This window comes from Chlorocebus sabaeus, chromosome 23 (genome assembly GCF_047675955.1).
Source record: "Chlorocebus sabaeus isolate Y175 chromosome 23, mChlSab1.0.hap1, whole genome shotgun sequence".
Taxonomy (NCBI): Eukaryota; Metazoa; Chordata; class Mammalia; order Primates; family Cercopithecidae; genus Chlorocebus; species Chlorocebus sabaeus.
The window spans coordinates 8,548,927-8,564,248 of record NC_132926.1 but is presented as its reverse complement, the minus strand read 5'-3'; the positions used below and the strand labels follow the sequence as shown (position 1 = coordinate 8,564,248).

The 15,322-nt window shown below is 39.0% G+C and overlaps 1 protein-coding gene across 4 annotated transcripts in view; it reads left to right on the top strand.

The window, feature by feature from the left end:
* Window positions 1-722: 722 nt before the first annotated feature.
* CPEB4 (cytoplasmic polyadenylation element binding protein 4) overlaps window positions 723-15,322 on the top strand; it is a 71,470-nt gene continuing 56,870 nt past the window's right edge. For all 4 annotated transcript variants that reach the window (XM_008015326.3, XM_008015325.3, XM_008015324.3 and 1 more), the window contains exon 1: window positions 723-3,249. In XM_008015326.3, the coding sequence (XP_008013517.1) occupies window positions 2,125-3,249 (1,125 nt within the window). In that variant the 5' untranslated portion in view covers window positions 723-2,124. The remainder of the gene's footprint in view (window positions 3,250-15,322) is intronic.

Here is a 15,322-nt window from a genome sequence, read left to right as displayed (position 1 = left end):
GTATTGCGTGTAAGGTGTACTAGAACGGGATGATACGGGGGCTTAGCCACAGACGCCTCAGCTGCATCTCTGTGCCTGGGAGACTGCACCACATGCGAGCCTAGCTGAATGGGAGAGTGGGAGGTGCGGGTGAGTGCTTGGAAGGTTAAAGGAGAGTCCCTCGTGAGGTCTACATTCTGTGCAAGGGCAAACGCAGTTCTAGGCACCCCACAGCTGCTGGGAAGACCCGCCTCCCCTTCCAGATCCCTCTGGGGCGGAGCTCGGACCAGAGCACGTGATGCTTGGAGCACCACCTTTACTGTGGGCACTCTTCTCATTCATCCGCGGTTTCACGGGCCACCACTTCGATCTCCAACACCTTGACCGTATGCCTTCGTGAGCGAGGAATCCGTTCTCCTTGACACGTCGCTATTACTCCTCCTGCAAAGCCCAGTTAGGGAAGAGAAATATCAAAGAAGTCCCTTGCCCACACAAAAGATGGCGACCTGCTGCGCTCACTCTGGGTGGGGAGAGCGGGTTCCAGGCGCCCGGCCTCACTAGGCGAGGCGCAGACGGAAGAGGCGTCTCTGGAGGTAACTTTTCGACCTTCCTGGGAGTAGCTCTGAAGCGAGGGGGCGTGGTCTAGTCTGAGTTCTAACAGATGATTGGTCTTCCGGCAGGTAGGTGGGGTATGCGCGCTACCCCACCCCTCTCTCTTCGAACCGGAAGTGTCTCTGGGTCTTTCCAGCTGGTTGTCATTTCACTCGGCTCGGTCCTGAGGAGAAGGACTCAGCCGCGGCTGCGGGACCCGGGCACCGGGAGGCGGTGGCGGCGGCGGCGGCGGCAGCAGCAGCGGCGACAGCAGAGGAGGAAGAGGAGGAAGAAGGAAAGAAAAAGAAGAACCAGGAGGAGTCCTCAACGACAGCGGGGACTGCGGGACCAGGGTAAAGCGGCGACGGCGGCGACGGCCCAGCAACCGTGAGGAGAAACAAAAGCCTTCTAAATTATAGTTTAAAAAAAATTCTGGGAGAAAGAGAGAGAAAGCCGAGGGGGGAGGCCCTTCTCCTTTAAAATAACTACGGTAGTGGGTTTTTCCTTTTTTTCCTCTTTTTTCCCTCTCTGCGGAGAATCGAACTGAGGGAACTGAACAAACCGCCTCTGGGTCCCATGAGGGAAAAAAACCCCGGAGCCGCAGAGAGGGGAAGAGGCAGAAACCGCAGGACCTTCCAGGTCGCCCCCTCGGTCCCCGCACCCCCGGGCCGCCCGCTCCCCCTCGTCGAGTCTCGCTAACCCCTCCTGATCGCGACCCCCACAAGAGGGAGAAACGGGTGTTTCCAACCCCTTTCATGGGGGAGAGGAAGCCGCGGGGAGCCCAGGAACAGCGACCGCAGCAAGATCTGCACCCGGAGCCTCAGGAACAGCCCCAGAGGCCAAAACTGCACCCTGCGAAAGAGCAGAAAACAGGACCAGGAACAGCAGAAACCTCCCTGCGATCATCTTTCCATTAGTCAATGCTGATTTCCTCTCCCGAAACCAGGAATTCACTTCCCACCCCAGATAACCTAATATAATCTATATATATAAATATATAATATATAATGTTCTTAAATTATTCCTGATTTTTTTTTAACCAAGCTGCCAAGAAAAGAACGTATTCCCCTCTTAGCCCTATTCTAATTTTTATGTGAGTGAATCTAAACTGCTGAGGAAAACCATATGTGATTGTTAAATTATATATATCTATATTTTTACTCCGCGCAAGGCTTATTCTTCTACATCCATAGATGCTTGAGAAGCTCTGTTTTTGTCATTCATGTACATTTTCCTTTGGAAAAAGAAAGCGCCTATTTTACTAACCAAAGACTTGATTTTTACCCTCTTCATTTTTATTCCCTCCTAAAAATAAGCCCAATTGGATCCATGTCAATGTTTTAAGAGATTTTTTTAAGAGTTGTTTTTTTCTGTCAGAGACCAGAATTCCAAATCAGAACAATTTAAGGTGATAAGCTGCGATCTTTGAGCTAGCTATAAATAAGACATTTCAAGCAGGCAAGCAAACAACTTAAATTTTGGGTAGAGGAAAAAAAGGCGTGAGGCATCAGGTTGTCATTTTTTATTGTGAGATTCTGCTCCTAAAAATAATAAATGGGGGATTACGGGTTTGGAGTGCTAGTGCAAAGCAATACTGGGAATAAATCTGCTTTTCCAGTCAGATTCCATCCACATCTGCAGCCTCCACACCATCACCAAAATGCCACCCCCAGCCCTGCTGCTTTTATAAATAATAACACAGCTGCCAATGGCAGCAGTGCTGGGTCAGCTTGGCTTTTCCCTGCTCCAGCTACCCATAACATTCAGGATGAGATCTTGGGGTCAGAAAAAGCAAAAAGTCAGCAACAGGAACAGCAAGACCCTTTAGAAAAGCAGCAGCTTTCCCCCAGTCCAGGTCAGGAAGCTGGAATACTGCCTGAAACCGAGAAGGCAAAATCAGAAGAAAATCAAGGGGACAATTCTTCGGAAAATGGCAATGGGAAGGAGAAAATAAGAATCGAATCTCCAGTGTTGACAGGGTTTGACTATCAAGAAGCCACTGGGCTGGGTACTTCAACCCAACCCTTGACATCTAGTGCATCGTCTCTTACTGGTTTCAGTAACTGGTCAGCAGCGATAGCGCCTTCCTCCTCTACAATAATCAATGAAGATGCAAGTTTCTTTCACCAGGGAGGGGTCCCTGCTGCTTCGGCTAATAACGGTGCTCTGTTGTTTCAAAATTTTCCCCATCATGTCAGCCCTGGCTTTGGAGGCAGCTTCTCTCCTCAGATCGGGCCTCTCTCACAGCACCACCCACATCACCCTCATTTCCAGCATCATCACAGCCAGCATCAGCAGCAAAGGAGGTCTCCTGCCAGTCCCCATCCCCCACCCTTCACACATAGAAATGCTGCTTTTAACCAGCTGCCTCATTTGGCGAATAATCTTAACAAACCCCCCTCTCCATGGAGCAGCTACCAGAGTCCGTCACCAACACCCTCCTCTTCCTGGAGCCCGGGCGGTGGTGGATATGGTGGCTGGGGAGGTTCCCAAGGCCGAGATCACCGCAGAGGGCTGAATGGTGGAATAACGCCCCTGAACTCCATCTCGCCTTTGAAGAAAAATTTTGCAAGCAATCATATTCAGCTCCAGAAGTATGCCCGCCCCAGCTCTGCCTTTGCACCTAAATCCTGGATGGAAGATAGCTTGAACAGGGCTGACAACATTTTCCCTTTTCCGGTAAGATGATGTTCCATTAATAGATTAGGGTGAATAAGGAAATCGCATGGTGTGGTATCTGTGCAACTAGAGTTTGAAGTGCCCGTATTCACATCAGAGCTTTTCTTAGATCGAAAAGGATTCAATAACCAGACTTTATTTTAGCAGGAGTGTAATTGGAACAAAATATTCAGCTGTTTCCTTGGCAGTTTTCTAAATTGTAGCCTTAATCTTGTCATAGATAATTATGAATACCTAGTAGCTGGTGATGTAATAATTATTAACTCTAATACCTTTCTTGCCTGACATGAGAATCAGGGTCAGTTTTTTCCCTACTTATTTAGATGAGAATAAATAATATGTAGATATAAATATATTTCATTGCAGAAACTAATGAATGTTTTCTGAAGTAACTATATAACTAAACAAATTTCTTTTGACACTGTAAGGTAGTGACTCACTGACAACCAGCTATTGAATTACAGTTTTCTCTCTGGTTGGTTGCATTTTAAAACTGGAAACTCTCTGAACCTTGTAGGTCTGAACAGCCTGAATTGATGGATTTGGCAATTCCTCTTAAACCTCTTCAAATTTTGGCCTACGTTGCATGAGTAAGGACTATCTAGTGAGAGAAATTATCTAAATGTTTTCTTCATCCCCATTTATTTTTGAACACTGTGAAACTGTTCGTCTCAGAGTGACTCTTTATGCTTTTCACCCATTTGCTAATTTTCCAATGTTAACATTGGTGGTATAGATAATTAAACCATTCCTAAAAATAGATCCGGGCAAAGATCATTTGTCTTTCTTGCTACCAGAATATCTTTATTCTGGCAAGAGTCATTGATGTTTTTGAATTAATGAGCAGCAAGTTAGGTTGATATGAACAAGATAAAGGGAATTTCATAGGTGGTTGAATGTCAGATGCTCCACTAAATGTGTGTACTTTGAGGGTATGATTGTATGTGTTTAGGAAATTTATAAGGAGTAAGAATCTAGCATTGAATCTAGTTTTCCCAGCAACCTCACAGGGTGAATTCTGTTATTATCCCGATTTTACAGATGCAGAAGTTGAATATGAGAAATATATAATAACTTAGCCAAGGGTACACAGCTGGTCAGAGTACAAATTCTAAGTTAAAAAAAAAGACAAGGATTGAAAATATGTATACATACATGTGTGCACATACACATGTGCTATAGCTAGAGGGTTGCTTTAGAAATATTTCTGCAAAGGCTAAAACAGATTACAGAATCATTGCACTGTTCCCAAATATGATGTTAGCCCTAGCAGAATTATTTGTTTTAATTAGTAATTGGCTGAGAGGCAGGGGAAGTTTGCTAAGAGAACCCTATATCATTCCTTCCCTGAGGATTCAGGTGCAGTGCATCTTAAAATATGTGGGTATATTTAGTTTTTGACTTTTAAAAATGATTTTTTTTTTTTCCTATCAAAAAGCTATTGGCATTTGCTTTAAAGAGTTTCAGTTGTTAAAACCAAAGATCAATTACTGTGCTTTAGTGGTCAGGTAAAAAGGCTGTTTAAGAAGTCCGTTTTTAAAAAGTTGTCTTTGATATTCCTTTGAACATAAATTTCAAGAAAATTTACTGCAAAGATAAGTTTTATGAATTATTCTTATACTGCTAATTTTAAAAAATGTAAGTTAACATTCAATACATTTTAACTGGATTAAGATTTGACTCAAAATCAAAATAAGAAAAAATACACCTTTTTTTCTTATTTTGCTGCCATATGCTGGCACAGTGAATTTATGTGGCTTCATGGTTTGGTTCCCATTCTCAGCTTTGATAAAGATTGCTTTAGGAAAAATGAAAAGTTCAGACAATGAATAAAATATACATATATGCACATTAATATTTTTTTCTGTTGGGCTAATAGAGTGTGTGTTATGTGTGAAATCTTTTTGAACAGTTTCTTTGGAGATTACGTTGATTTATGAAATAATAGTTAGACTAAGATTGATACTAAATATATTGTTAGAAACTAACTCTTCCCTTAGAATTGCTGTCTTTTATATTGATTATGGGAAAAGGATGTACCTGACTTTCAAATATGGTACCTGACTTTCAAATATGGTAAGATTCAAAAATAAATTGTTAATTCTGCTCCCCATCCCCACCATTTGTAGCTGTGTGTGTGTGTGTGTGTGTGTGTGTGTGTGTGTGAGAGAGAGAGAGAGAGAGAGAGTGCATGCACCCATGTTTGAGGAGAGAGAGCTAGCAGTGGGGTGATTTGAAAGTCACAAGAGAAATAAGTGGTTTGAAAAAAATATGACAAGAAACTCCTATTAGGGTTTTGAAAAAGTCTAAAGTAAACTGACTACTGTGATTCTTACTTAAATGAATGCTGTTCATTTTGCTTTTTAAAAACCAATAATTCTTCTGAATTAGTTATTTTTGAGAAAAAGTATCATTTTAAGTTGGTATAAGTAACTTGGTTAAATTTGTCTTATTTAAATTTATAACTTATAGGCACATGCCTGTAAGTAATCCCAGCTGCTTGGGAGGCTGAGGCAGGAGGATTACATGAGCCCAGGAGTTTGGGACCAACCTGGGCAGCATAGTAAGACCCCTATCTCAAAAAAATAAATAATTTATAACTTAAACACTACTAATTTTAGGAAAGAAATTTTATAGATATTACCACTTCAATTTAATTACTATTAAAAAGAATTCCTTTCTTCTGCAATATTTCTCATAGGGAAAAAAAAGAATAAAAAGAATTCCTTAGGTGTGATAGAGAAATCTTGAAACTTACCACAGACATTAAAGGATCGTGCTCACATGAGTACATTATAATAATGGTATTCAATCAGAGGCCAGCACGTTATTGTTATATTAAAAGGAAATAATTTACCTGAAGTGTAACCGATAGTAGGCAATGTTTATTTTAATTTGAGATGAACTAGAATGATTTTTACATCTGTTTACTGCAGTTTGGGCATATGTAATAAATTAAAATTAATAACCTTTTAAATTCATAATCCCCCCCTCCCAATAACTGATAGGGGAAGACATTTTATTTGGAGGATTTTTGTATATTAAAATGTGTTTCTAAGTTATTTTTGCTTAGCTTAAGGCTTCATTACATGAATTCAGAGGGCATCCCTCAAATCCTGATTTTGTTTGTTTGTTTTTTTGAGACAGGGTCTCGCTTTATCACTTAGGCTAGAGTGCAGTGGCATAATCACAGCTCACTGCAGCCTTGACCTCCCTGGGCTCAAGAGATCCTCCCACCTCAGCTTCCCCAGTAGCTGGGACTATAGGCACACACTACTATGTCTGGCTACTTTTTGTATTTAGAGACAGGGTTTCACCATGTTGTCCAGGCTGGTTTCAAACTCCTGAGCTCAAGCAACCCACTTGCCGTGCTGAGATTACAGGTGTGAGCCACTGTGCCTGGCCGAAATCCTGTTTTTAGACACAGCTAAAGTAATATGTATATAATAATAGCTAACATGTGGCCGGGTGTGGTAGCTCACGCCTGTAATCCCAGCACTTTGGGAGGCTGAGGTGGGCAGATCACTTGAGGTCAAGAGTTCAAGACAGGCTTGGCCAACATGGTGAAACCCTGTCTCTACTGAAACTACAAAAGTTAGCCGGGCGTCATGGTGGTTGCCTGTAATCCCAGCTACTCCAGAGGCTGAGGCAGAATCACTTGATCCCTGGAGGCAGAGGTTGCAGTGAGCTGAGATCATGCCACTGCTCCCTAGCCTAGGGGACAGAGTGAGACTCCGTCTCAAAAAAAAAAAAAAAAAAAAATCTAACATGCCTCTTGTGTTCTAAATGTTTTACGTGTATTGATTCATTTAATTCGTTCAACAATCCTATGGAGCAGAAATTATTATTTTTATTCAAAGACAAGATTTGGCTGTTAATCATTAGACTACAGTGCCTCTTCACATAATGATAATATGGCAGGGGGATAGTGGGTGCAGGTGGGACCGGAAGGGAGAGTGCCTCCCAGACGCATGTAAGATGAGAGGAAAAATTTTACAGTGATACATGGTGATCAAAGGCTGATTGTAGATAGGGTATTGAAAGGGGAAAATAATTGAGTATACTTTTTTATCAACTTTAAATGCTAAACTTAGATCATATTTAGATCAATGCTTTTGTTTTACATTTTGAGCACATGTTATATACCAGGCACTGGGCTAGGTGCTTTCAAATATGTTATTTCACTTCCTATGTAGGATTTCTCAGCCCTGTGACATGTGGTTTTATTGTTCCAATTTCAAAATGAAGGTCTATATTCATGCGACTACAGGCATGATTTGACCCTTACCGTAAGCAGAAAAAAAAAAATCCTGTCTTACCAAACATATCTTAGAATTCTGACATCCAAAGCAGATAATATATTGGGGCACCTGCCAGTAATTATATTTGAATATAGCATTTCTTTGGAGGGGTGCCTAGATCTTCTATCCTTACAGGAAAGTAAAGGAGAATTACTTAGTATATGTGCTGACATCCTCTTAACTGCAGCTCAATTATGTTGCCACTTTCATTAGCTAAGAGTCAGGTAGGAAGGAAAAAGACAAAATCTGTATGTCACAAAGACTATCCTAAAACTTGTTTGATAGGGAAACAAGTGTATAGATCCTCAAACTTATATACTGCATCTTATATTTGCAAACGGAACACCGCTGCAGTGCTTCAGTTCTGAAAGTCATGGTGGATTATTAAAATTGTCTAATGTGCAACCTCATTACATTTTCTTGTTTCTTAATACAGTATCGTTCCAAGAGGGATCTTTGCATAGGAAACATTTTCTTTGACTTAGAAAGGGAGAAACCAATTTTTTCACAGTAAATTATGGGTCGGATGTTCTAGATCTAGCAGAATTGACATATTGGAAAAATCTTTCTCTTTGTAGAAGGCTGTTTAACTAGGTTAGATAGCTTTTCTGATGAAATTAAAACTAATTCCAGGGTAGAGTTTTTTTATTTTTTTTATGTTCAGAGAAGCATGGCATATGATCAGCACATTGTTCCAACACCTTTCAGGAAAAACCTGTTTATTGCAAGCCTAATGAATGTGGTTGTTGCTAATTGCAACTAGAAAGATGCTACTTACTTCATGAGTTTAAGTTTTTGAAAGTCATCCTTGTTGGTGTTCATAAGAAAGAATTGGGGAACGTAGTTTTTAAATTAATATATGCCTCGGTTTGGATTTGACAGTCTCAGTTTATTTTCCTTATGACTTTTTCTCTGTTTTGCTAGGAGGAAAATAAGCTTGATAATTCACTGTTGTATTTCTTCAGTGCTGAATTGTACCTCAGTTTTTGGTCTCATCACACATAAGATAATGTGAATAATGTGTTTCTCTTTAAGGCAGAGAACCTATAATGTGAGCATTTTAACTTTTTGTGACAAAATTCATTTTATTTTATGTTTAATTGTTCAAAACTGCCTTGCAGAAATTGAAAGTACATTTTACCATGATAAATTTAGAGCAGTATATTTTTTAAAATTCGATTTTATTGTAGATTCCCATCCATTTTTTTCTCATCACATTTTATCTTATTGAAACAGAATGAGTTCCACCTTTAAGTTTTTAAAAAATACTTAGTAGATAGAAAGATAAAGGTGTTGATACTATTTTCGATCAATTTCTGAAGGTAAAAAGTGAATAATTATTGAGAAAGGCAATTTTGTGAGCCCAAAAATGCAGAGTGAAGCATAGGCTGTGGACTCAGACTTAAGTTTGACTCTGAATTTGAATATAATTATTTACTGTATGAAGCTGTTGTAAAAATAAACAAAATGCATATATAAAGCTTTAAAAATTTGTCTCTGAACTCTAATGAGCAGTGTGACCTTGAGTAAATCTTTTAAATTCCAGAAGAAAATACGATATCAAGAAAATAATACCTGACCAGGCATGGTGGCTCACACCTGTAATCCTAGCACGTTGGGAGGCTGAGGTGGGCGGATCACTTGAGCCCAGGAATTTGAGACCAGGCCTGGGCAACATGGTCAGACCCCGTCTCTACAAAAAATACAAATACTTTTTCTAAAATATAATAATACCTAACAGTGAAAGGTAATGTGAGGCCCCTTATGTATGTGGCCATATTAGGTTGGTTAACTTTTTAAATTTAAAATGTGGCTTTCTAATATTTAATAAAGTTATGAAATTAGTTACAAATATAGCTGTGTTACTGTGAAATATTTTAGTCAAGCTTATCTTGCTGTATATGCTTTATTGAATAAGCTATAGATACAACCCCAGACAGATAAAATATTTAGCAGAATTGTTGATTTTCTTGAAGAGAAGTTTTCTAATTCAATATAAGCTTAAACTTTGATTAGCATTGACAGCCTGTTTCTTTCAGTATTTTGAAAGATTTTGGCTACAGTTGTTTTATTAAGAACTTTAGAACATGTGATTGCTTTTGCATACATTAGAGGAGACTACATTTTAATGGAGAATTTATGATTTTTCAGTAAGAGATATGAAAGGGTGCCATAGTTTTGAATCGAGAATAGTTTGGCTTTTATCCTGGAATCAAGAGTTTAAAAAAAATATTGTAATGTATGTAGCACACATTTATTGGAGCACCTACTATGTTATAGACTAGGCACAGGACTGTCATAAAAAATAAATCAGTAACATGGTTTGTAATGTATTTTTGACCTGTGCTAATCTTTGAGTAAGACTGAACATGCATTTTTTTCTCATTATAAACAAATTATCAACTAGCCCAATAGTTTCATTTCATTTTAATCTATAAGTTGTTTAATCTTTAAGGCAAACTAACAGATTCAATTTTAGCTATAACAAAAAATTGTATAAATGGCATTTCCAAACACTTTTATTAACATAGTCATTAATGTGTTTATAAATGTATGCTTATGTTTGGAAATTTTACATTTTTAGAAAATTTATAATTTTTTTGGAAAAATATTTGGAAAATGTAATTATCAATTATAAATACACACTTGTATAAGTTACCTGTATATTTATATATAACATGTGCTTATTTACATTCTATGACAAAATGGTACTACAAAAGGCAAACTTTAACTTGGATAGCAGAATTCTGGTCCCATTACACGCCAAAGAAAAACTCCATCAGCTCTCTGTAGGTGCTTATTCATGTTTACAAATGGGATTATTCAAGTTCAAAGCTCTAAGCTGTACAAGCACATTTTATATTGTAGGTATTTTGGTTGGGCAATTTCTATTTGCTGAAGATTTATCAGATATATTCCAATCATTTTTTAGTAGACCAAAACTAAGTTATAATTAGTTTCTCAGTATTATATATTTTAAGTCTATATTTATTTAAAAATACCGTGTAACAATTTAAATAATAATTCTTCCAGGTATTCTTGAGGAATGCATCTAGTCAATAGGATCATGGTACTAGTCAGTAAAATAGTTGCCGCCATTTTATTGTCTATGAGACCTTAAAAAAATAAAACTCAATATAAGAACGTAACTCAGAATGTTCATATACTCTGAAAAAATGTTATTAGAAAAATATCTTAGTTAATGGAAGTCAGATCTGGGTTCCAGATATGGCTCGGCCACTCATTAGCTATGTGACCTAGGCAAGCTACACCACCTTCCGGGTCCTTTATTTTCTCATTTCTTTTGTCTGGTATTTTTGAGGATAAAATGAGATATGTCTAATGTTTGACTTCTAGAAGATTCTATTGTTTTAAGAAAGCAAGTCGTCAAACAGAAATATTAAGTCACAGTTTTATTCAAAGTATAGCACAATTTCTTAAAATCTGAAAACCCATGTATAACTGGTGTGTGATAATTTGAACTTAATTTTATTTTTTGAGACAAGGTCTCATTCTGTCGCTCAGACTGGAGTACAGTAGCGCGATCTTGGTTCACTGCAACCACCACCTCCCAGGTTCAAGCAATTCTCGTTCCTCAGCCTCTCCAGTAGCTGGAACTACAGGCATGTGCCACCAGGCCCATCTAATTTTTGTACTTTTTAGTTCACCATGTTGGCCAGGCTGGTCTCGAACTCTTGACCTCAGGTGATCCACTCGCTTTGGCCTCTGGAAGTGCTGGGATTATAGGCGTGAGCCACTGCACCTGGCCTGAACTTAATTTTAAAAAAATAAAATACAATTCCTAAAGTCCCTATACTTAAATAATGGTGGGACTGAGGCAAGATGACACACTGATTTTCTTGAACACTGCTGAAAGTGACCAACTGGTGATATCTTTTTTTCTCTGTTGGTAAAGCACCCCCTGACCCATGTCTTCTTAAATTTTTATTATGGAAAAATTTAAACATATTCCATGGTAGATAGAATAGTCTAGTGAACTCCCATGTACATGTCACCTGGCTTCAACAATTATCAGCTCCTGGACAATCCTGTTTCATCTATACCCTTAACCTTCTCTCTCCCCTTTTGTATTATTTTGAAGCAGTTGCCTCATATATTATTTCATCTGTAAATGATTTAGTATGTGTCTGTAGAAGGAGTCTTTAAAAGAAAACATTAACGATTTTTTCAAGTTGTTTTTTTAAAGAAGGGTAGTGAGAAAATGAAGCAAGGCCCACGTTTCTGTTGTACCTGCTCAGCCTGTTTCACTGCTCAACCTGCTGCCAACAGTGGTGGACCACTATTGGCGTCATCTCCTCCTTCTGTAACATAGAAAAATAAGAGATCCAGTTAAAGCACCCAAATACCACCTGGTGATTCGAAATTTGGGAGGAGAGTATACCGTTTTCCTCCCTTCATCTTACCCTTTCTCTAGGTTCACACTTCTGTGGACTTGTGGGTAAGACCTCTGAAAGGAAAGATGAGAGAGATAACAGGACAGGACTGAGCTTTTATGGTTGTTGTCTTTTTTGTTTTTCTGTTTTTTAAGAGGAATGTAGAGGTTTGGGGTCCTTTGCAGACTTTTAGACTGAGTCAACTTTTTAAATTTCTTGTTTGCTTTCAGTGCACAAATGTTTGATGCTTTTGAAGGGCCATGGGCTGAGGATACTTAACTATGGCAAACGTGATCCTTCTGCTCCTGAAGTGTACTGGCCGGTGACCTCCTCTTTGTGCCTGAGTGTTGGGGAGTGCCTTCTGCCCAGGAGATTCTGGAGAACTATGGATGGGGGTCGGGGGGGGGGTTGTGAGAGTCTGGAAATGTGGAGGCTGAGCACAGGATGCTTTTTGAGATCACTGTCAAGGCTCACAAAAGAGAAGAGATGCCGAGGGTTACAAGACATAAGCTTCAGTTTAGGAATACAGATTGTGCATTGGCCAGGCGTGGCTCACGCCTGTCATCCCAGCACTTCAAGAGGCCAAGGTGGGCGGATCACCTGAGGTCGGGAGTTAGAGACCAACCTGAACAAAATGGAGAAACCCCGTCTCTACTAAAAATACAAAATTAGCCTGGTGTGGTGGCGGGCACCTGTAGTTTCAGCTACTCGGGAGACTGAGGCAGAAGAATCACTTGAACCTGGGAGACAGAGGTTGCGGTGAGCCGAGATTGCACCACTGCACTCCAGCCTTGACAACAACAGCAAAACTCTATCTCAAAAAAAAAAAAAAAAAAGGTTGTGCATTAGGGTGGACTCCTCTGCCTGCTGACTCTGTACCTTACTCAGGCCTAGCAGACATGGAGAAGAGGAACTCTAACAGCCAGTCGAGGTCAAATGACTTCATTCCTCAAGGCTGAGTGTTAATATTGTTTACCTGCTTGCCTGCTTTCCTTGAACTAATGACTTCTTGCCCTGAATAGCTTATTAGAGAGAAGAAGTCTTATACTGATAGTTTTGGTGTCATAGGTTTGAACTTATTTTGATTATCTCTATGAAAAGAGGTTATAGAAAATAGCACAGAATGGCTGACTTATTCGGATACAACTGATATCTAATTTAAAATGTGAGTTTCCTGCTTTTTTCATTGCACCATAGAGAGAAGGGGCAGAGAAATGTTTATTGAATGAGTTCACCAACTGCCATGCCTTGTGCTCCTGCTGCCCTTATGCCTTATCTCATTGGCTTTTCACCACAGTTTGTAAGGGAGGTGCTATTATCCTCATTTTGCTGATGAAATTAAGGTTCAATGATGTTGCAGCATCAAGATCACTTGCTTAGTGTGTTTGATACTTAGTATCACAAGTATCAAAGCTTGTGATAGATTTTAATTATTTCTCTCTGCTAAGCAAGATTAGTATGAACAAATTGTCAAGAAGAAGAAAAGGTCTATTGATTCAGGAACTGACTAATCAAGCCTAGAATGGTCATTTGGTTTTTTAATACAAATAAGCGATGACAAGAAATGTTTATCATTTTAAGGATTTATAATGCTCAAAATGAATGTGATTTATTTAGTGAAGGTGCAATAAAAAATGTTCTCAGAGGCTTTCTGGAGACAGCTTATTTGTCAATTCACATGGCAACCAAATGGAGCTGTTGATCCAAGGTAATACACTGAAGACATTCGTTCATTTAGTTATAGGTTATAATTCTATTAGGGAACTTGTGGTAACCTAAGATCTGTTAGACTCTACCTTCATTACAGGAGTCATAATGAAAAAGTACTGATTGAAGAGGGAACTTGCTAAGAAATATGAGATGCTGTTAAATGTGGTCCCTGCTGCTTCAGATAATTACTGCTTTAACTTTAATCTCTGATGCTCGTTGTCTTCATTCAGGCCACGTATATATGGTGAAGGATTTCATACCTTGCAGGTAACAATAGAGCAAAAATTCTAGGCCCAAACAAAACTTCACTTAAACCACTTTTCCTGAGCATCTGCTCTGAAGTCAGACTCTACCACTTACAGTGTGACTTTGTAGGGCAATTAGTTAACTTCTCCTAGCTTCATTTGCCTACAATGGGGATAATAAATGACAGTACTGACTTCACATGATGGTTGTGAGGAACGAATATATGTAAATGTTATGTAATTCACGTAAGATGCACAACACAGAGCTAGGAGGAACATATTAGCCGCTTTCTATATCGGTGACGATGGCTTTGTGGCATGCTACAAGCTGTGGATATGAAAATGAGTGAAGCTCATGGTGCGTGGTGATAGCGATAAGCTCTTATAACAGAGCTTATCACTATCTTGTGGGATGTCAGAATGCTAGGGAGACATAAGGGAAAAGGGATTTGCTGCCTGCGTAGGGATGTGAGGGTCATTTGGAAGTGGAAACTTGAAACTTGACTGGATAGTCCACTCTTGATAATCTGTGAATTTACATATTATTTAATTCAAGAGGAATATTTACATTTTGGCAAACCTTGAACTGAAACTCCCATAGTTACCTTTGATTAATTATGGGCTCTACTGGCATCTCAAAATTTCTATTTATTTTGGCAGCTGACACACTGGCGTACACTTTCCTTTCAAACCAAAATATTTTCCCTCCCTTCTTTACCAGGGAAAGTTTAAGCCAGAAAGAGAAAGTTCCATAGCCTGGTACAGATATGTAGCAGTCTGAGAAGTGATGATCACAGTAATAGATGTTTTTATAGAAATAGAATGAGTCAAGGGATAGCTGAATTTTGGCTTCGGTTCTTAATAATGTGGTTACATTCAGTTAATTACATTTTGTGTTTTAGACTCAGTCTAGTAATGCCAAAACATACTAGCTCAAGTATAAAAAGAAGCAATAATAGGGTGGTGGTGGGTAGCATGGGTTATATTTAGATGAGAACATTTAAGCTCAGTACAGTTATTGCCTCTGAGCACATAACCTAACTGTGAACATCCCAGCATCCAAGAGAAAAATGTAACATGATGAGTGATGTAAATCTCATTCTCTAATGAAAATAAGCATACTTTTAAACAAGAGTGAAATAGTTTTGAGAGAAATTTGCCTCGCAGGTTTCTAATCATGGGGCATTGACAGACAATGAATTTTTCTGTTGCTGACAAATTTTACAAGAAAATTCATAGATGTTTAACAAATGGCAGTTACTAATATCTTCTGCTTATTCAAATCTGAGATCACACTGTTAAGCCATAGTTCTATAAAAGCAAGTCAAAAGGGACCAGTATATACTATGTATTTTCTGATGATGTGACTTGATAAATAGTTTGAATCTGAAGGAATGAGTAATTAGCATGTCCTTTGTTTAGA